We start from the raw sequence: 17,197 nt of genomic DNA, 5'->3' as shown, positions 1-17,197 counted from the left end.
TGGTCTTGATAAGAGATGCTTCATCAGCTCTGGAATACATCTATCTTACTGGGTCAAATGAATACAAAACATTAAATTTTTGGCTAGGGAGACAAAGGAGACCTATAGCCAGTAGTTTAATCGAAGACATATTTCCTAAAAATATTTCACTGAGATAATACCATCAATTAAGGGCAATAACTTCACGAGTTCACTGACAAATCCCTCAGTTTATAAGGCCTATAGTATTATTATTTTCTTACCAGTTTAAACAAAGTCCGTCACAGTGTTCTCTGCTCAAGGCCTGGGCTCAAACACGTGCATGGGGCCCCCTTGAGGCGCGGGGCCCAATTTGATCAAATTGGTCAAATAGGCCTAAAACCGGCCCTGGTGCTCATAGGAGGTAATACATCTAACGTTTCAGCCCTGAGTCTTCAAGGTGTGAGCAAGAAGCAGGCAGGCGTCTAAATAAAAAGGTTGGGGAAGACGGACAGGGGCCAACAGGCAAAAGGCCATCCCTTCTACTACCATCAACTCGGCCCTCTCCTGCATAACTGCCATTACCCGCATATCTGCCCAGGCCTCCCTCTGCCCCCACATGCAACAAGGTCAAGATTCCCTTTGCCCTCACTTACAACCCCACCAGCATCTAACATCTTCCATTTTTGCCACCTGTTACGTGATCCCATCACTGGGCACATCTCTCCATTCCTTTCCACCTCTCCCTTATCCTCCCTTCTCAACAATCACCCCTTGCTACAGTTGCGCCCACACCTCTTCCCTCACCATTCGGGGGCCTAAACAGCTCTTCCAAGTGAAGCAACACCATTTTTGGATCTGTGGGGGGAGGGGGGTATCTACTGCAGCCAATGCTCCTGTGCCCTCCTCTACATGAGAGAGACTGTACGCAGACTGGGAGATCACTTCGTTGAGCACCTTTGCACTGTCTGCTGAAATAGCAAGGATCCCCCAGAAGCAACCTATTTCAATTCCCTGCCACATCCCAATGAAGAGATTTCTATCCATGGTCTTATGTACTGCCAGACTGAGACCACCTGAAAATTAGACGAATAACACCTCATATTCCGTGAGGGCACCCTCCAATCAGTTGGCATTAATATTGACTTCTCTGGTTTCCATTAGCCCCCCCCGCCACCTGTCTCTCTCCTTAGGTTTCCTTTCCTCTAGTTCTGTGTCTCTTAGTTTCCTTCTCCATCTATCTCCTTTCCTTCAGCTCTGCATTCACAGAACTACCCACCCCCATCCCTGGTCAATTCTCAGCTTTCCCTTCCTGCCCTCCTATCCAATTATGGGTTTTCATCCATACTCCTCCCCCTTTTAGTCAGATGCCTGCGTTTTACTCATACCTTGAAAAAGAACTCAGGTCTGAAACATTGATTACATATCTTTACCTCTTATGGATATTGCGTGACCTGCTGAGTTCCTCCAGTATTTTTGTGCTAATGTTATAATTACCAGCATTCATTCTTTGCTGCTGTTATATCCGCAAAATGTTCGAATGGTATTGGCTCCTCTTAACGACTTTTGTATTTGTTTGTGTGAAAGGAGCCTAATTGAGGTTTTTGAAGAGGTAACAAATGAAATTGATGAAAGTAGGGCAGTAGATGTGGTCTATGCGAATTTTAGTCAGGCATTTGACAAAGTCCCCATGAGAAATTTAGCTGTGTGCATTAATAATTGTCTTGCGTGTAGAAAGTAGTAGTTTATGGAAAGTATTCTGCCTAGAGGTCAGTGACTAGTGAAGTTCTGCAGGGATCTGTTCTGGGATCCATGCTCTTTGTGATTTTTATAATAAATGACCTAGATGAAGAAATGGAAAGATGGGTCAGTTATTTTGCAAATGATATGAAGGTCGGAGGAGTTGTGGATGGTGCTGAAGGTTATCATAGGTCACAAAAAGATGTAGACAGGTTGCAGACCTGGATGGAAAAGTGGCAGATAAGTGTGTGAAAGGTCAAACTTGAAGGCTGAGTACTTAACAGTGTGGAGAAACAGAAGGGTCTTGGGGTCCAAATTCATACATTTCTCAGTTACTGCGCAGGTTGATGTGATAGCTAAGAAGGCCTATGGGATGCTGGGCTTCATTAGTTGGGGGATTGAATTCAAGAGTTGAGAGGTCATGTTGCAACTCTACAAATCTATGGTGAGCCTATACTTAGAGTATTGTGTTCAATTCTGGTCACCTCATGTGGATGTGGACGTTATGGAGAGTGTGCAGAGAAGACTTAACAGGATGTTGCCTGGATTGGAAAATAAGTCTTAGAAGGCAAGGTTAGCAGAGATGGGACATTTCTCTTTGGAGCGAAGGATGAGAGGTGACTTAATTAGAGGTCTACACGATTCTGAGAGCCATAGATAAGGTTAACAGCCAGCTGTTTTTTACCAGGGCAGGAATAGTAAACTTCAAAGGACATCTGAACAAAGCGAAGGGAAGAAAGTTTAGGAGAGACATCAGGGGAAAGTTTTTTTTTTACACAGAGTTGGAATGCCTTGCCAGGGATGATGTCTGAAACATTAAGGGCATTGAAGAGACTTTTAAACAGGCACATGGATGAAATAAAAATAGAAGCTTATGAATTAGGAAGGGTTTAATTTTTTTTTGTAGGAATACTTAAGTCGGCACAACATCGAGGGCCGCAGGATCTGTGCTGTACTCTAATGTTCTATTCCTTAGTGTCTCAGGGGCACAACTTCTAAAATAAGATGATGGCAAACATTTGCTGCCTGTTGGAAGAATTATTAAGTGGAGCAATTGGTTGCATTTTAATAATGGCTGTCAAAGTCATGTCTACCCTCTGCTTTTACTTCCAGCTCAGTCTACCAGAGACATATATGGTATCTAACTGATAGGATCACTCAGCTTCTGCTAATGTGTAACCCAAGCGATTGATTTTTTTTTTGGTTAGAATAAGCAATCAGGTATACTTGTACCACTATAATACTTGTCAGATTAAGGGTGTACTCTGTTTGCAACTCTGGCTGAGTTTTCACATGTACAGGATAAATGCAAATCCAGGTAAGTGAGAGGGCACCCAAGATAATCTAGGATTATTCATAGATTGCAAAGGCTTTCAATCAAGCAGGACAAGAACAAAAAAGTCTCGTGTAAATAGATTCAAATTCTCATTTTCAGTTAGTATCCATTGCCCTTGATCAGTCAGCTGAAAAGTCTGCTTTGAGGTGCAATGAAATAAATGATGAAGGGTGAGCTTGCAATAGGATGAAAGGATCAAGTATTTGTGCCTCTTGTGCCTAGATAGAGTTGGATGCATTATTGGATTCAGCAGGTTGTCTGGCTGAATGCACATGCTGTGATTTCAAACTGCAAGGGGAACAAAAGATAAAGCAGAGACACTCAATACGGTTCTGAGCAAATGGAAAAATGTAATGCTGTTAAACCACCAGCTGCAACACATCTCACTCACTGGGATGTCCTGGTCTTTAACAAGAATCATTTAGGTGTTATCTGTCTATTTCATGTAAAACTAATCACACCCAGCCTTTCCCTCTCTATTTCATCAGCAGGTTCACATCTCTCACAAATGGGGCAAAGCATCTCCTTAGAATGCTCACAGCCCTGATCATTAGATCCAGGAATGACTCAATAAAACAAAGCCTGCACTGACTTCTGACGATTCTTTCTGTTATGATTTAAAGTCCAATCCATGCCAGAAATCGGGACCAGCCGTGAATCCAGACTTGTTGAAAACTCTTAAACTTATTACATTAGTGGGCTTTTGTATGTGTACATGCGTAAGCTCCACAGATGCACATTGTCAACAAGTGTTGAATTTATTTTTCATTAAAACTGCTCATTTTGATAAATGAAGTATGATGTATTTGCTAATGAATAAACAAAATTTACTTGTTCATCCCTTCTTTATTTCTCCTTAAATTTGAATTTTAACAGTACTGCCCAAGAATATGGAAAATCCGAAAACCCTCACTGATCCAATCCCCAGGCAGTCCGGATTTGGTCCGTTAGATGCTTCTTCCACCATGAAGACCAATGCAAAATAGTCACTCAAGGCCTCGAACATTTCAATCTTACCCAATATTAATTTCCCCTTCTCATCTTCCAAGGGGCCTGCATGCAATCATTCTTTCCCACTTTATATAACTGGAAAATCTTTTTACTGTTTTAATATTTTTTGCTAGTTTATTTTTGTAATTTATTTTTTTCTTGCTTAGTGTTTCCTTATTGCTTTTTTAAAGTTTTCCTAGTCATCTAGTTTCTCTATTCTTGGTGACGTTATATTCATGAGTTTTTAATTTGATACCTTCTTTTATATCCAAGATTGTCTTGATTTTCAACTGGAATTAAAGATTTTTTTAAATTCTAGATGCTGGGGTAAAGTGCAATACACAAAAGCACTAGAGAAACTCAGCAGTTCATACAGCATCCATAAAAACTAAAAGGCAGTTGACATTTCAGGGATGAGCTCTTCTACAGGGGTGCTGAAAATCAGGCAGATGCTTAAATAAAAAGGAGAGGGGTGTTCCATTGTAGGTTCAGTAACATGCTGTTTGAAAAAACTATACCAGTACTCCTCCTTCAGACTGTCTTGATCAACACCCAATGTTTAAGTTAAAATCCCCCATGACAACTACCGTTCCAATCTTGCATCCATCAAATACTTATTGCCTGTGCCACTGTAATATTATTTGTGGTCTATAAACAACTCCCACCAGTGATTTTCCCCGCCCCCCCCGCAACTGGATTGGGTCAGTGAGAGTTTTCGGATTTTCCAGATTCTTGGGCAGTACTTTTAAAATTCAAATTTAAGGAGAAATAAAGAAGAGATGAACAGGTAACTTTTCTTTATTCATTAGCAAATACAGCATGCTTCATTTATCAAATTAGCAGTTTTAATGAAAAAATTACCCACTATCCCTGTATATTAATTCCTAATAACATCTGCCCTACAACTACATTTCTGCAATGGCTACGAAATCACACCCTTTTGTGCTGATTTGTGCCACAAATTCAGTGACCTTATTTTAAATACTATGGGTATTCATATAGTGTGCCCTTACATTCATTGTCCTTTTAGAATCTAGTAATCTTTGTGCCTTTTGCAAACGACTTTTCAGAACTCCACTTTTATTTTTCTCTTTTCTAACATTTGCTTTGGTCTCTGCCTTGCTTCCCTCTGCCCATCTGCATGGATCTCCATGCCCTACCATCAGAAATTAAACCTTCCCAAACAGCAAAATCAAACAATCTATAAAGTATATTGATTCCTGTCTGGCCCAGGTGTAGATCCCAGCCTTCACTTGTTTTGGATACCATGAGATACAAAGGAAAGGACTAGGGTTGCAACTAAATCAGTTTCAAACTGTTGTAAAGAGGAAAACACTCAAGTTGGTGGCTAGAGAATGGCATTTGTAACAGGCAAAAAGTACCTTTAGTCTTAACACTTGAGTGAAGGAATCTTTTGTTTTTCAAGTCCTGAATATCAAAAGACACAATCTGGCAATTCGAGTACCGTGGAGTGCTCAGAAAAGAGATGGCCCCAAAATACAGGTGGATGTTATCAGGAAATATGTTTTCAGATATGTTGTCAGTGTGGTTAAGAAATAGGAGATGGCCAAGGATAGTTTCATGGGAAACATCAGATGTCATGGGTGACTAGAATATGTGATTCACTGGCTAATACTGTACTAACTATTGTTAGCAGCTTACCTCCTGAAACTGTACAGAGCTGCTAGAGGTGGCTTTGGTAAGGGGAGGGGATGAGGATACAGGATCACGTATTTATGTGAAAATATGTCTTTCAATAATGCTTCTTTCCTGACCTAGTGTTCTGCTTTTGTTAGAATGTTTAGAAGAAGTGGACTGGGAAGTTCTGCCTTAGCAAGAGCCCAGGCACAGCTCTCTGGGCAGAGAATATTAGAAAGCTTCAACATTTATGGAGATGAACTTCAGGTAATGAAAATCCTGTTTTCTTTTCTCTTTCATAGCAGTTATGCAGGAGGATCACTGAGCTGCCACTACACCTAAAATCAATTTGGTGAAAAATTATATGGATGCCTTAGTACAAAACATCTTTTAATGACATTCTCGAGAAAGCTCAAATACTTAGTATATAAAAAAAATGCTGCAAAATCAGAAGGTCTCAATCAGCATTTGTGGAAGGAGAAATGGTTAAAGTTTTAAGCTGTTGACCCTTTGTCAAAAATTAATTTTGCACAGTGGGAAAGGTAAGGGAGGGATGAATAGACAAAAGGAATATCTCAGATAGGGTATAAACAAATGAGTTCATGTAATGTTTAGAATCAGATTAGAATTTATTGTCATGAACAAGTCAAGAAATTCTTTGTTGTGCAGCAGCGTCGTAGAGTAAACATTCATCTTACAACGTTACTATAATAAAAATAATATTGCACGAAAAGTGAAGCAGTGTTTTTGGTTCATTGATTATTCAGGAATCTGATGGCAATGGGGAAGAAGCTGACCTTGTGTTATTGAATGCTTGTCTTTAGGTTCTGGTACTTTTTTCCCGATGGTAGCAGAGTGAAGAGGGCATGGCCTGGGTGGTGGGGGTGTTTATGGATAGAGCTGCTTTTTTTAAAGATGCCTGTCTCATGTAGTTGTCCTCGATAGAGTGAAATCTGGTGCCTGTGGTGTCGCAGGCTGAGTTAACAACCTTCTGGAGTTGTTAGGGTTCTTGTCCTGAGAATTGGCGCCTCCATACCAGGCAGCGATGCAACCAGCCAGAATGCTCTCCACAGTACACCTGTAGTTTACAAGAGTCTTTGGTGACATACCAAATCTTCTCAGACAGCTCACAAAGAATAGCCGCTGGCAAGTCTTCTTTGTGATTGCATCAACGTGGAGGCTCCAGGACAGATCCTCAGAGATGTTGACACCCAGGAATTTGAAGTCTTAACACTCTCCACTACTGAGTCCTCGATGAGGACTGGGTCGTGCTCCCCTCCTGAAGACCACAATCACCTCCTTGGTTTTGCTGATGTTGAGCGCAAGGTTGCTGGTGTTTCAATGAGCTGATCTATCTCCCTCCTGTAAGCTTCCTCACTTCCGTTTGTTATTATTGTGGTATTATTGGCAAAAGCAGCTAGCATTGGAATAGTCCCTGGCTACACAGTCATGAATGTATAATGAGTAGAGCAGTGGGCTAAGCCTGTGTTGATAATCAGTGAGGAGGAGACATTGTTTCCAATTTGTACTGAACTGTGGTCTTCCAATGAAAAAGTCAAGGATCCAGTTGCAGGGAGGGGTACAGAGGCATAGAGTCTGTAGCTAGTTGATCAACACTGAAGGAATAATGGTATTGAAGGCTGAGCTGTAGTCAATGAAGAGCAGTTTTCGAAGTGTTCCAGTGCTGAGTGGAAAGCCAGCAATATTGTGTGGCTCTGGTTCCTGGTTCTAGATGCACCAGCCACAAGCAGCATTAACTCCACACTTACCCATAAAAATTTTGCATCATATCGGAACCATCACAACTCCTCAGACTTGATTTTGAATTCAACAATTTTAGAATACCAACCTTTCTTTATCTGCTCGATCTGACTTTCCCCAACCACCTTGCACCTCACCATGCTGCTGGACATGGGAGAGGATGTAGTGAGGGTGGGTCTGGACCTGTGCAATCCCTTACTCACCTAAAATCCATTTAGGCACACGCTGTTCCTTTCTGAGGAGTGGGGTATCCTTGCCGTGCCTGTCAAGGATTGGCCTGTACAACCACTCCAGGGCGCACATATCAAACCCCACAAACTGACTGAAAGGAACCATCACCATCCTATGGGATGGATAGCCAGAAGAAGAAATTCTGATGTAAACTTCTAACGTTATCTCTGCAGATGCTATCTGACCTACTGAATACTTCAATCATCCTCTTTTATTCAAGATTTCCAGTAATGTTGTTGTTTTGTATCCCAGAATTCCAGCATTGTTTTTTCCTCTGGGCCATTCTCAATCATCTATTATTTACATCTATACCAGATAGATCTCTGCATTTGTTATTCATTCTCAGTGCCTGCAGTTTTTAGTATAATTCAGTCTCGTTTGATCTCTGCCCTTTCACAGATATTCTCTTGTTCTCTCCACTCCTCCCCTTCTCTGCAATCGGAACATGTTCAATTTCTAAGATTTGTAATTCTGATAAAAGATCATCAACTTTATTTCAAGTAATAAAAACCACAAAAAATGCTGGTGGAACTCAGCAGGTCATGCAGCAGGTAAACGCTGAGTTTCTCCACCATTTTTTTGTGGTTTTACTACAACCACTGCATCTGTAGACTTTCGTGTTTCTCATCAATGTTATTTTTCCTTTCATAGACGTTGCCTGATTTGCTGTCTTTCCGGCAGTTTTCTATTAATTTCCTCCCAAACCTCTTCCCCTATGTTGAACCGAGATTGAAAAATCAGTGAAATTGGTTCTACCACTGGATTTACTTTAATCTAGATGTTTTTTCTTTGAAGTCACAGTGGCAAGTTGTGTATCGCAATCGACCCCAGCTTCTGTGGACTTTGATGTTTAGCAGCAACTGTTTTCTAATCTGTTCCTCTTATATTAACAGGACTATATGACTGCCTGCAAGAAAAACAATAGCCTGATGGTTAGCCCTTTCAGTAACGAAATTAGTGACCCAAGTGATCTTTCAATAGAGGATAATGGTGTTGGAAAGACTGCAGCTAGGGTAAAGCCAGCAGAAGGCATCAGTGAGCAGCCATTCACTTCAAATCGGTTCCTGAAGAAAGCAGACAAATTGGCAGTAGCAAAGAATTTGAAAATGAGCAATTGTGCTGCATTGAAGAAAGGAAATGAAGCAGACAATAAAAGCTTTAATGCTGCACCAGCAAGGGTCAGGTCCTCCAAAGCTGTTCTGGGCAGACTGGCACAAATAGAAAACAAAATCATGAACAGAAAGCTGAATAAACATCAAATCAGCTCTGAAAATTTGCAAATGTCGGATGATGAACAACTTTCCCCCAAGTCGAGTACTGAATTAAGTGGAAAAGGGAGCAGGTTCCTGAAGAGAATGGTAAACACAGCATCAAAACCGGAGTTTAATGCTGAAATTAAGAATGAAGAAATGGATGCTTCGAAAAAAGACCCGCATCGTGCACATCTTAGGCCTGCAGTCAGAGTGGCCACAATTGGTAGCAATGAGGAGGAAGCAGAAAAGATGTTGGGAGGCTCCCTAGAATTCTCTGAAAGTGAACTTCCTAAACGATCACGGGGGACCCCACAACATGTTTCAAAATTGCATAAACAGGTAGTGTATACGCAGACTATTATTTCACTACCAATATACATTTATATATATTTTTAATGCATGTAAGCATTTCAAAACTGTTCATAAGAGTCTTATCAGGCAAAGTTGGAAACCAAAACACACAAGGAAATACTGGAAAGTATGAACAAATATTAGGATATGACTGTAAGCTTGCTTAAAGAGGTAAAATTTGCAGAGAGTTATAAAAGAAGAGCATGGTGAGGTTTGGGGTGGGAATTATAGGGTTGAGCAAGACAAGTAAAACCAAAGACATCAATGGTGGAGAAAAAGACATGGGAGATGCACTGAAATCTGAGAATTTTAGGGTTGAAGGAAGTTATGCACCTAGGGAGAGGTGAGGGCATGGCAGTTTGAGAATTTTAGAACTCTTGCATTTGTCAAAGGATGCCATTGTCATTCAGACAGCACAAAGGTAATGTTCTGCAGTGCAATTAAGATACAATCAGCAGTATTTTGAATGAGGTTATTAATGCAGGATGGAAAATCCAATGCTATCCAAAAACAATACAGAATTTTTTTTTTTTTACAAATTTTGTTTAGTTATGTAGAAATTCAGATACTGCAGATTATGAACATGTGTCGCTAACACAGGTCAGTGTTACAAATAAGTTTACCAAGGGCTGTTCCTTATCAAAAGCATTCAGCAAACAGGAACATTGAAGGGAGTGAAGTAGGGATTGATGGTAAATAAATGATTACTATGGAATACATACTCTTGAGTATTGAGGATATGATGGAATTCCTTGGGGTTCAGAGTTTGGGGCATATATGAGATCACCCTGGAGGAAGTGAGCCTCTGGCTTCCTTAACACTGGTTCATATGTTGGGAACATTCCTCCCTTATGGAGGCAAATGTATTTTTCAGAATTCCAGATTCCAGCAGTAGTGGTGGAGGAGTTTAGATCATATGACTGAGAATGTATAGTAGAAGAATTTTTGTTAGAGCATATTGTATGGAACTAGCAATTTTAGAGCAGTTGCTTGTCTAATGCCATATCTTGAAGCCACTTCTGGGGAGTACTATTGGAAAATAAAAAGGTGTTTCTTACACAAAAGTCTTGGTTTATACTTCTGCCTAATATTCTACCTTGTTAGTATGGTGATAAGTCATTTACTGCACTGTATTTGTACCGGTTTAATTACCTGTAGAGTTCTATTATTTTACATCAGATTAGTTTATCTGATTTGATTCAGCTCTTTGATAGTATCATATAAATCAAAGTGCAAACATTGAACTCAGCAGGTCACACAGCATCCATGGGTATATATGGTCAGGCAATGTTTAAAGTCGGGAGCCTTTATTGAGTCTAAAGTGGGAGGGGAAATCTCATTAGGGTTAGGGTGGAAAAAGCTGGGGAGAGACTAATAGGGTTTATTGGTCAGAAGGTGGGAGAGGTGGAGAGACAAAAAAAGGAAGGGGGAAGGTTAGAAAGAATAGGAGTAGTTAAAGAAAAGATGCAAACAGTGAAACCATTTATTAGAGATGTGGGTTACCTAAAATTAGAAAAGACTATGTTCATGCTGTAGGATTTTAGGCTGCACAAGGAGGAACATAATAGGTTGTTCCTAAAGTTCATGTTTGGCTTCACCCTGGAAATGGATGAGGTCGAGGACAGTTATATTTATATGGAATGGTGAAGGGAATTGAAATGGTTGAGTACTCGGAGTCAACTAGACTAACAGTCAGAGCATTGGTGTTCATTTGAACCCACGATACTATTGACCTTTTATTGAAAAGATGGTGGTGCTGGCATTAGTGCAGACCCAGGAGAAGCACCAAGTGGGGAAACCACACTTCTCTACATAGTCCTACTGTTCGGTTATTATTGTCAATGGCTCTGTATAGGTTTTTAACTGGCCTGCAGAAGGGGCTAGCTGTGTATTTTTTTAAACATCAGCAAAGCCTCGGGGTGGGGGGTGGTCCATGGCCAAGCTGGCTGCACCCATGCTTGGCAGTAGGTCATGAAGGTTGTGAGCTCTGGGGGAATCAGCAGACTGCTGCACAGCACCTGAATGGGAGAAACCTCTCCTCCATCCCCTTCCAAAAGGAGAAGGCTGGGATAAAAGCCTACAGGAAAGGTGACAATAGCATCAATCAACCAGGCCATGGCCTTCTCATTAGAACCAGGTATCGGGATCATGATTTGAGATGCCGCTGATGGCAAGAAGGGTTTCCAAAAGGCCTCAGATGTTCACAGCTCTTGAATAGTTTCAGAAGTTTGTAACTAGGACCTTTGGCTAACTACTGGAACAAACAGGAAGCTGTGTGACTGTTAGAGATTAATAAATACTTGGTCATACTGGCCTCTTTTTGATTCTTGCTTCATTTTACTTCTAGCCTGTCTTGAGAAACTATTCAAGAGGCTCTCTAAGAATGCCTTCTCCACCCAGTCTGGGCTCCCCTCAACTAAGTCTCCCTCTAAGAATGAAAAATGCCACAAGTATCCCAACTTCCTCCACTGAACAAAGTGAGATTCAATCTCTGGATGACCTATTTACTGAACCTTCACTGGCTGAGGATGTCAGAAGCCTTGACAATGAGACTTTTGATGGTGAGTACATACTTGTATCCTGATTCAAATTGGACACAAACATAAAATTGGATACCTTTTCAAAGAGCTTGTTGTTCATGCTTTTGTTACGTTGATCACTACTTTCTGTCCATATCCATCCATGCAACAATAGTACAGTTACATTGAAAATTGTAGCAATAGGTAAGGGACATTTGTTCCAATAAATGTACCCCTTTTTAAAAAATAACTCAACTGCACATTGATTTCTCACCTTAGTCACCTACTCACCCTTTTTTGAAGTATCTAGTTGTTTCTTGAACTCCTCCTAAGATGGAAAATTAGTTTCTTAGAGTCCTTGAATATCAGGTCCCCTGTTCAGTCATGCCTTTGACAGTTTCCAACATATAACTGTGGATGTACAACTCCTTTGTGTATTTGAAAGGAAAATATTTGTAAAGCTAATAGGGGGGGGGGGGGGGGGGAGAGAGAGAAGAAATGATGATGATGTTAACAGTGCTCTTGGGGCAGTCTATGATTAGTCCACTAAGGGGAGGTTTAAGAGCCTGATAGAACCATAGAACATTGCAGCACAGTAACAGCCTCTTCGGCCCTTCTAGTCTATGCCAAACCATTTTTTTTGCCTAGTCCCACTGACCTGCACTCAGTCCATAGCCCTCCATACCTCTCCCATCCATGTACCTGTCCAAATTCTTCTTAAATGTTATAATTGAGCTCACATTTACCACTTCAGCTGGAAGCTCGTTCCATACTCCCACTGTTCTGTGTGAGGAAGTTCCCCCTCATATTCCTCCTAAACTTTTCCCTTTTCACTCTAAACCCACGTCCTCTGGTTTGTATCTCACCTACCCTCAGTGGAAAAAGCCTATCTACATTTACTCTGTCTATCCCTCTCATAACTTTATCAAAGCTCCCCTCATTCTTCTATGCTCCAGGAATAAAGTCCTGTTTAATCTTTCTCTGTAACTCAGTTACCAGGCAACATCCTAGTAAATCTTCTCTATACTCTTTCTATCTTATTGATTTCTTTCCTCTAGATGGGTGACCAAACTGCACACAATACTGTACTCTAAATTTGACCTCACCAATGTTTTCTACATAACATCCAAACTTCTGTACTCAATACTTTGATTTATAAAGGCCAATATGCCAAAAGCTCTCTTTACAACCCTAGCCACCTGTGATGCCACTTTCAGGGAATTATATATCTGTATTCCCAGATCCCTCTGTTCTAATGCACTCCTCAGGGTCCTACCATTTACCATGTCCTTCCAAAATCAAACACCTCACACTTGTATACAATAAACACCATCTGCCATTTTTCATCCCATTTTTTTCCAGCTGGTCCAGATCCCTCTGCAAGCTTTGAAAACCTTTTCTGTCCACAACACCTCCAATCTTAGTGTCACCTGCAAACTTGTTGTTCCAATATTCCACATCATCATCCAGACCATTGATATAGATGACAAGCAGCAATGGTCCCAGCACTGATCCCTCGAGGCACACCACTAGTCACAGATCTCTAGTCCACTACTATTCTCTGGCTTTTCCCATCTAGCCATTTATTGAATCCAGTTCACTACTTCATGAATACTTAGCATCTGAACCTTCTTGACTAAACACAAATGTGGGGCCTTGTCAAAGGCCTTGACAATGTAGACAACCTCTACGGCCATTCCTTCATCAACTTTCTTGGTAGACTCCTCAAAAAACTGTAAAAGATTGGTTAAACTTTACCTACAACACACAAAGCCATGTTGACTATCCCTAATCAGTCTATGGCTATCCAATCTCTTAGAGCACCTTCAAATAATTCACCTACTACTAATGTCAGGCTCACAGGCCTATAATTTTCAGGGTTACTTTTGAAGCCTTTTATAAACTTTAGAATAATGTGAGCTACCCTCCAATCCTGTGGCATCACACCCGTGGCTAAGGACATTTTAGATATTTCTGCCAGAGCTGTTGCAATTTTGATACTAGTTTCCCTCAAGGTAGAAGCTCTATGCCTTCTAACCTTGCCTTTGATCCTGACAAGAACATACAAACTTTGTCCTCTCATAATTTCACTTTTGAAGGACCTTCACTTACCTCACTCATCTTTGCTTGAAAACAATTTATCCCAATCCATGCATTCTAGTTCCTTTCTGATTTCCTTGAAATTGGTCTTTCTCCAATTAAGAATCTGAACCCAAGACCCAGACCTATCCTTTTCTATAATTAACTTGAAACTAATGGCATTATGCTCGAGACCTGATCTCCGTGGCTTGTCCCTGGTAGCCCCCACCCCAAACAGTATCCAAAATGGTATACTTGTTAGTGAAGGAGATGGCCACAGGGGTGCCCTGCACTGTCTGCCTGATCCCTTTCCCTCTCTTGACTGTCACCCATCTACCCTCCTCCTACCTCCGAGGTATGATAGTGTCAGTGTAACTCCTGTCTCTCACCCTTCTGGCTCCTGAATGATCTGGAGTTCATCCAACTCCAGTGCCAATTCCTTAACTCGGCTTGTCAGGAGCTGCAGCTGGATACTGCTGGCTTCCTTGACGACCCACATTTTGCAAGAGGAGTATTCCCTGCCTTGGCTGCCATTCCCACTGTCTATGACTATAATGAACAAAATATATGACCTCTTTAAAAAAAAAAACCTGCCTTTACCTGGTGAATCCTTTTTGTTCCTCAAATAGGGTGGCCCTTTCTGACTTCAACTCTAACTATTCTTTGGCTCATGCAAAATGATGATCTTGACTGTACTGTGATGACAACTTAAACTCTCACATTAGGAATAGTTGCCGCTTCTTCCAGGAGTGGTACCAACCAGTTCTCTTCCACCAACACGTTTATTTAATTGGCTGACATTGTTTCCACATTGAACAACTTCTTCAACTCTACTTACTTCCTCTAAATCTGATGTGTAGCGATGGACACTCATCTCTTTTTCTAGTACATCAGAGGCACAGATGTATTCAGGCAGGACATGATAATTTAATTTCCTTTGCTTTTATCAATTTCCAACCTATCTTCCCTTTCTTTTCCGAGTCTCTGATATAAACTAGCAACTAACACCCATTACAAGCCTGCTGACTCCCGCAGTTTACTCACCTACTCTCCATCCCACTTTGCCTCCTGCAAGAACTTTATTCCATTTTTCCAGGAACTTTGTCTCCATTGTATTTGATGATGAGACTGCCCCACACAGTGGCCTCCAAAATGTCTGACTTCTTCCTGAACCATGGCTCCCCTTCTACCATGGTTGAAAACCCCATGACTTCATCTCAACCATCTCCCTCCTCCTCTGCTCTCATCTCCTCACCTCTGAGACAGAATAAGGATAGAGATCCCCAGTGCTCTCCTTCTATCCTCCAGCCACCACATTCAGCAGATCATTCTTCCACCATTTCCTTCTCCTCCCCCTTTTAGCATTTTGAAGTGATGCTCCCTTTGTGACCCCTGGTCCAATCTTTCATTCCCAATAGCAACTCCGTTACAGCACTTCCTCTTGCAAATGCAGGAGATACAAACACTTCTCCTTTCTCCTCTGACGATGGCAACATTTATATTACTATGTAATTTTTATTTAAATTGAAAATATAGTGTGTTAGAAAAAATATTTAATAATCTAGAAAAATTGACCAGTCCTCGAGTGTGCTGGATTAACGGAGTTTTACTGTACTTCTAATTACCTGTAAATACTTCCTATCAGTTGGCCTCCATAACTCTTTATGCAAGAGTATTCTAGAGATTCACCACTCTTTGTGAGAAGAATTTTCTTTGCACCTCGATTCTAAATGATGGTTTGATATAGAATTCCAGCAGGGTACAGCTTGGGAGTAGACACTTTGTGCAAAACTGTGAAAGGATATTTCAATGGCTTTAAAGAGTGTAACTAAAATAGTCCACAAGCGAATATGTAATTTTGATAGCTGAGCTATGCAGGGAACTGCATTTTATAACCAGTTTACCAGTGGCATAATAGTGGTTTAAATATGGTGCTATGTTTTAACATTATCTTTGTGTTTTAGAATTCAGACTAAATATTTTATCTCTGGAGGATTTGATTCCAACTGCACAACAGAAAAGTACAAAAAATTCACTGACTTTAAAGGTAAATTATTTGTTCAGTTTAACTGTTCTATGACGTCTTGCTAAATCCAATGCACCAAAGACCTCTCAAAATGGCTCTGTTTAGGATTTGTACAATAACTTGTAATTTCTAATCTCCAAATGGGTGTTTTGCCAATCGAATATATTTTAAGACCTCACTTAAATGTTACAATGAAGCAAACAATATCAGCGGCAACAACAAGGTCAATACTCAAGATTTTGAATAGGTACGAGTTGTGTACTGCCTTTCTCCAGTGAACAAAGAGGAGATGGAGGGACTCAAGGGATCAGACAGCATCAATGGTGAGAGATGGTCAGTCAACGTTTCCGGTTGGAACTCTTTATCGAGACTCCATAAAGGTGCCATAATGTTGAAGTAAACATTTCTCACCAACCTCCAGTTGCTCTTTGTTCATTAAAAATTCTGCAGGGCCTTTCTCTAGTTTGATTGGATATTTCCTGAAGATTAAATAGACAATACACATAGCTAAGTTATAGTGCACTGACAATCAAGGAAGGATACATGTGCAAGTTTGATTAAAGTTAATAGAACCATAGAATGCTACAGCACAGAAAACAGGCCATTTGGTCCCTCTAGTCTGTGCTGACCATCATCTCCCTAGTCTCACTGACCTGCTCACATTCCACATCCTTCAAGGCCTCTCCTTCCATGTTCGTATCCAATTTATTCATAAAACATACAATCAAGTCTGCATTCACCACATCGATGGCAGCTCATTCCACACACTCCCACCACTCTCCGAGTGAAGAAATTCCCACTAAACCTTGCCCTCTTCAGCTTAAAACTATGACCTCTTGCATTTATCTCCCCCAATCTAAGTGGAAATAGCCTATTCGCATCCACTCTATCTATACCTCTCAAAATTTTGTAAACCTCTATCAAATCTCTCCTCAATTCTTCTTCGCACCAAGGAATTAAGTCCTAACCTATTTAATCTTTTCCTGTAACTCAACTCCTGAAGATCTGGCAACATCCTAGTAAATCCTCTCTGCACTCTTTCAATTTTATTGATTTCCTTCCTGAACTGCACACAATATTTCCAGATTTGGCCTCTCCAATATCTTAAACAACTTCCACATAACATCCCAACTCCTATACTCAATACTTTGATTTATTAAGGCTAAGAAACCAAAAGCTTTCTTTATAACCCTGTCCACATTGTTATGTGGAAGTTGTTTAAGATATTGGTGAGGCCAAATTTGGAAATATTGTGTGCAGTTCAACTCCGGGAAGAATTTATTTGTTTAACCAGATCTCTCTGCTCCTCTGCTCC

The 17,197-nt window shown here is 40.7% G+C and overlaps 1 protein-coding gene across 10 annotated transcripts in view; it reads left to right on the top strand.

Annotated features, from left to right (window-relative positions):
- Window positions 1-17,197, top strand: part of c3h19orf44 (chromosome 3 C19orf44 homolog) — a 44,812-nt gene that overhangs the window by 4,397 nt on the left and 23,218 nt on the right. For all 10 annotated transcript variants that reach the window (XR_011354527.1, XR_011354528.1, XM_069928460.1 and 7 more), the window contains 4 exons: window positions 5,821-5,929; window positions 8,548-9,246; window positions 11,606-11,819; window positions 15,821-15,903. Coding sequence is in view for 8 of the 10 variants with exons in the window: in XM_069928460.1 (XP_069784561.1) it covers window positions 5,822-5,929; window positions 8,548-9,246; window positions 11,606-11,819; window positions 15,821-15,903 (1,104 nt within the window). In the remaining 2 variants the exon portion in view is untranslated. The remainder of the gene's footprint in view (window positions 1-5,820; window positions 5,930-8,547; window positions 9,247-11,605; window positions 11,820-15,820; window positions 15,904-17,197) is intronic.

The sequence above is a fragment of the Narcine bancroftii genome, chromosome 3 (assembly GCF_036971445.1).
Source record: "Narcine bancroftii isolate sNarBan1 chromosome 3, sNarBan1.hap1, whole genome shotgun sequence".
Classification (NCBI taxonomy): Eukaryota; Metazoa; Chordata; class Chondrichthyes; order Torpediniformes; family Narcinidae; genus Narcine; species Narcine bancroftii.
The sequence above is the reverse complement of the archived record's forward strand: the minus strand, read 5'-3'. Positions and strand labels throughout refer to the sequence as shown.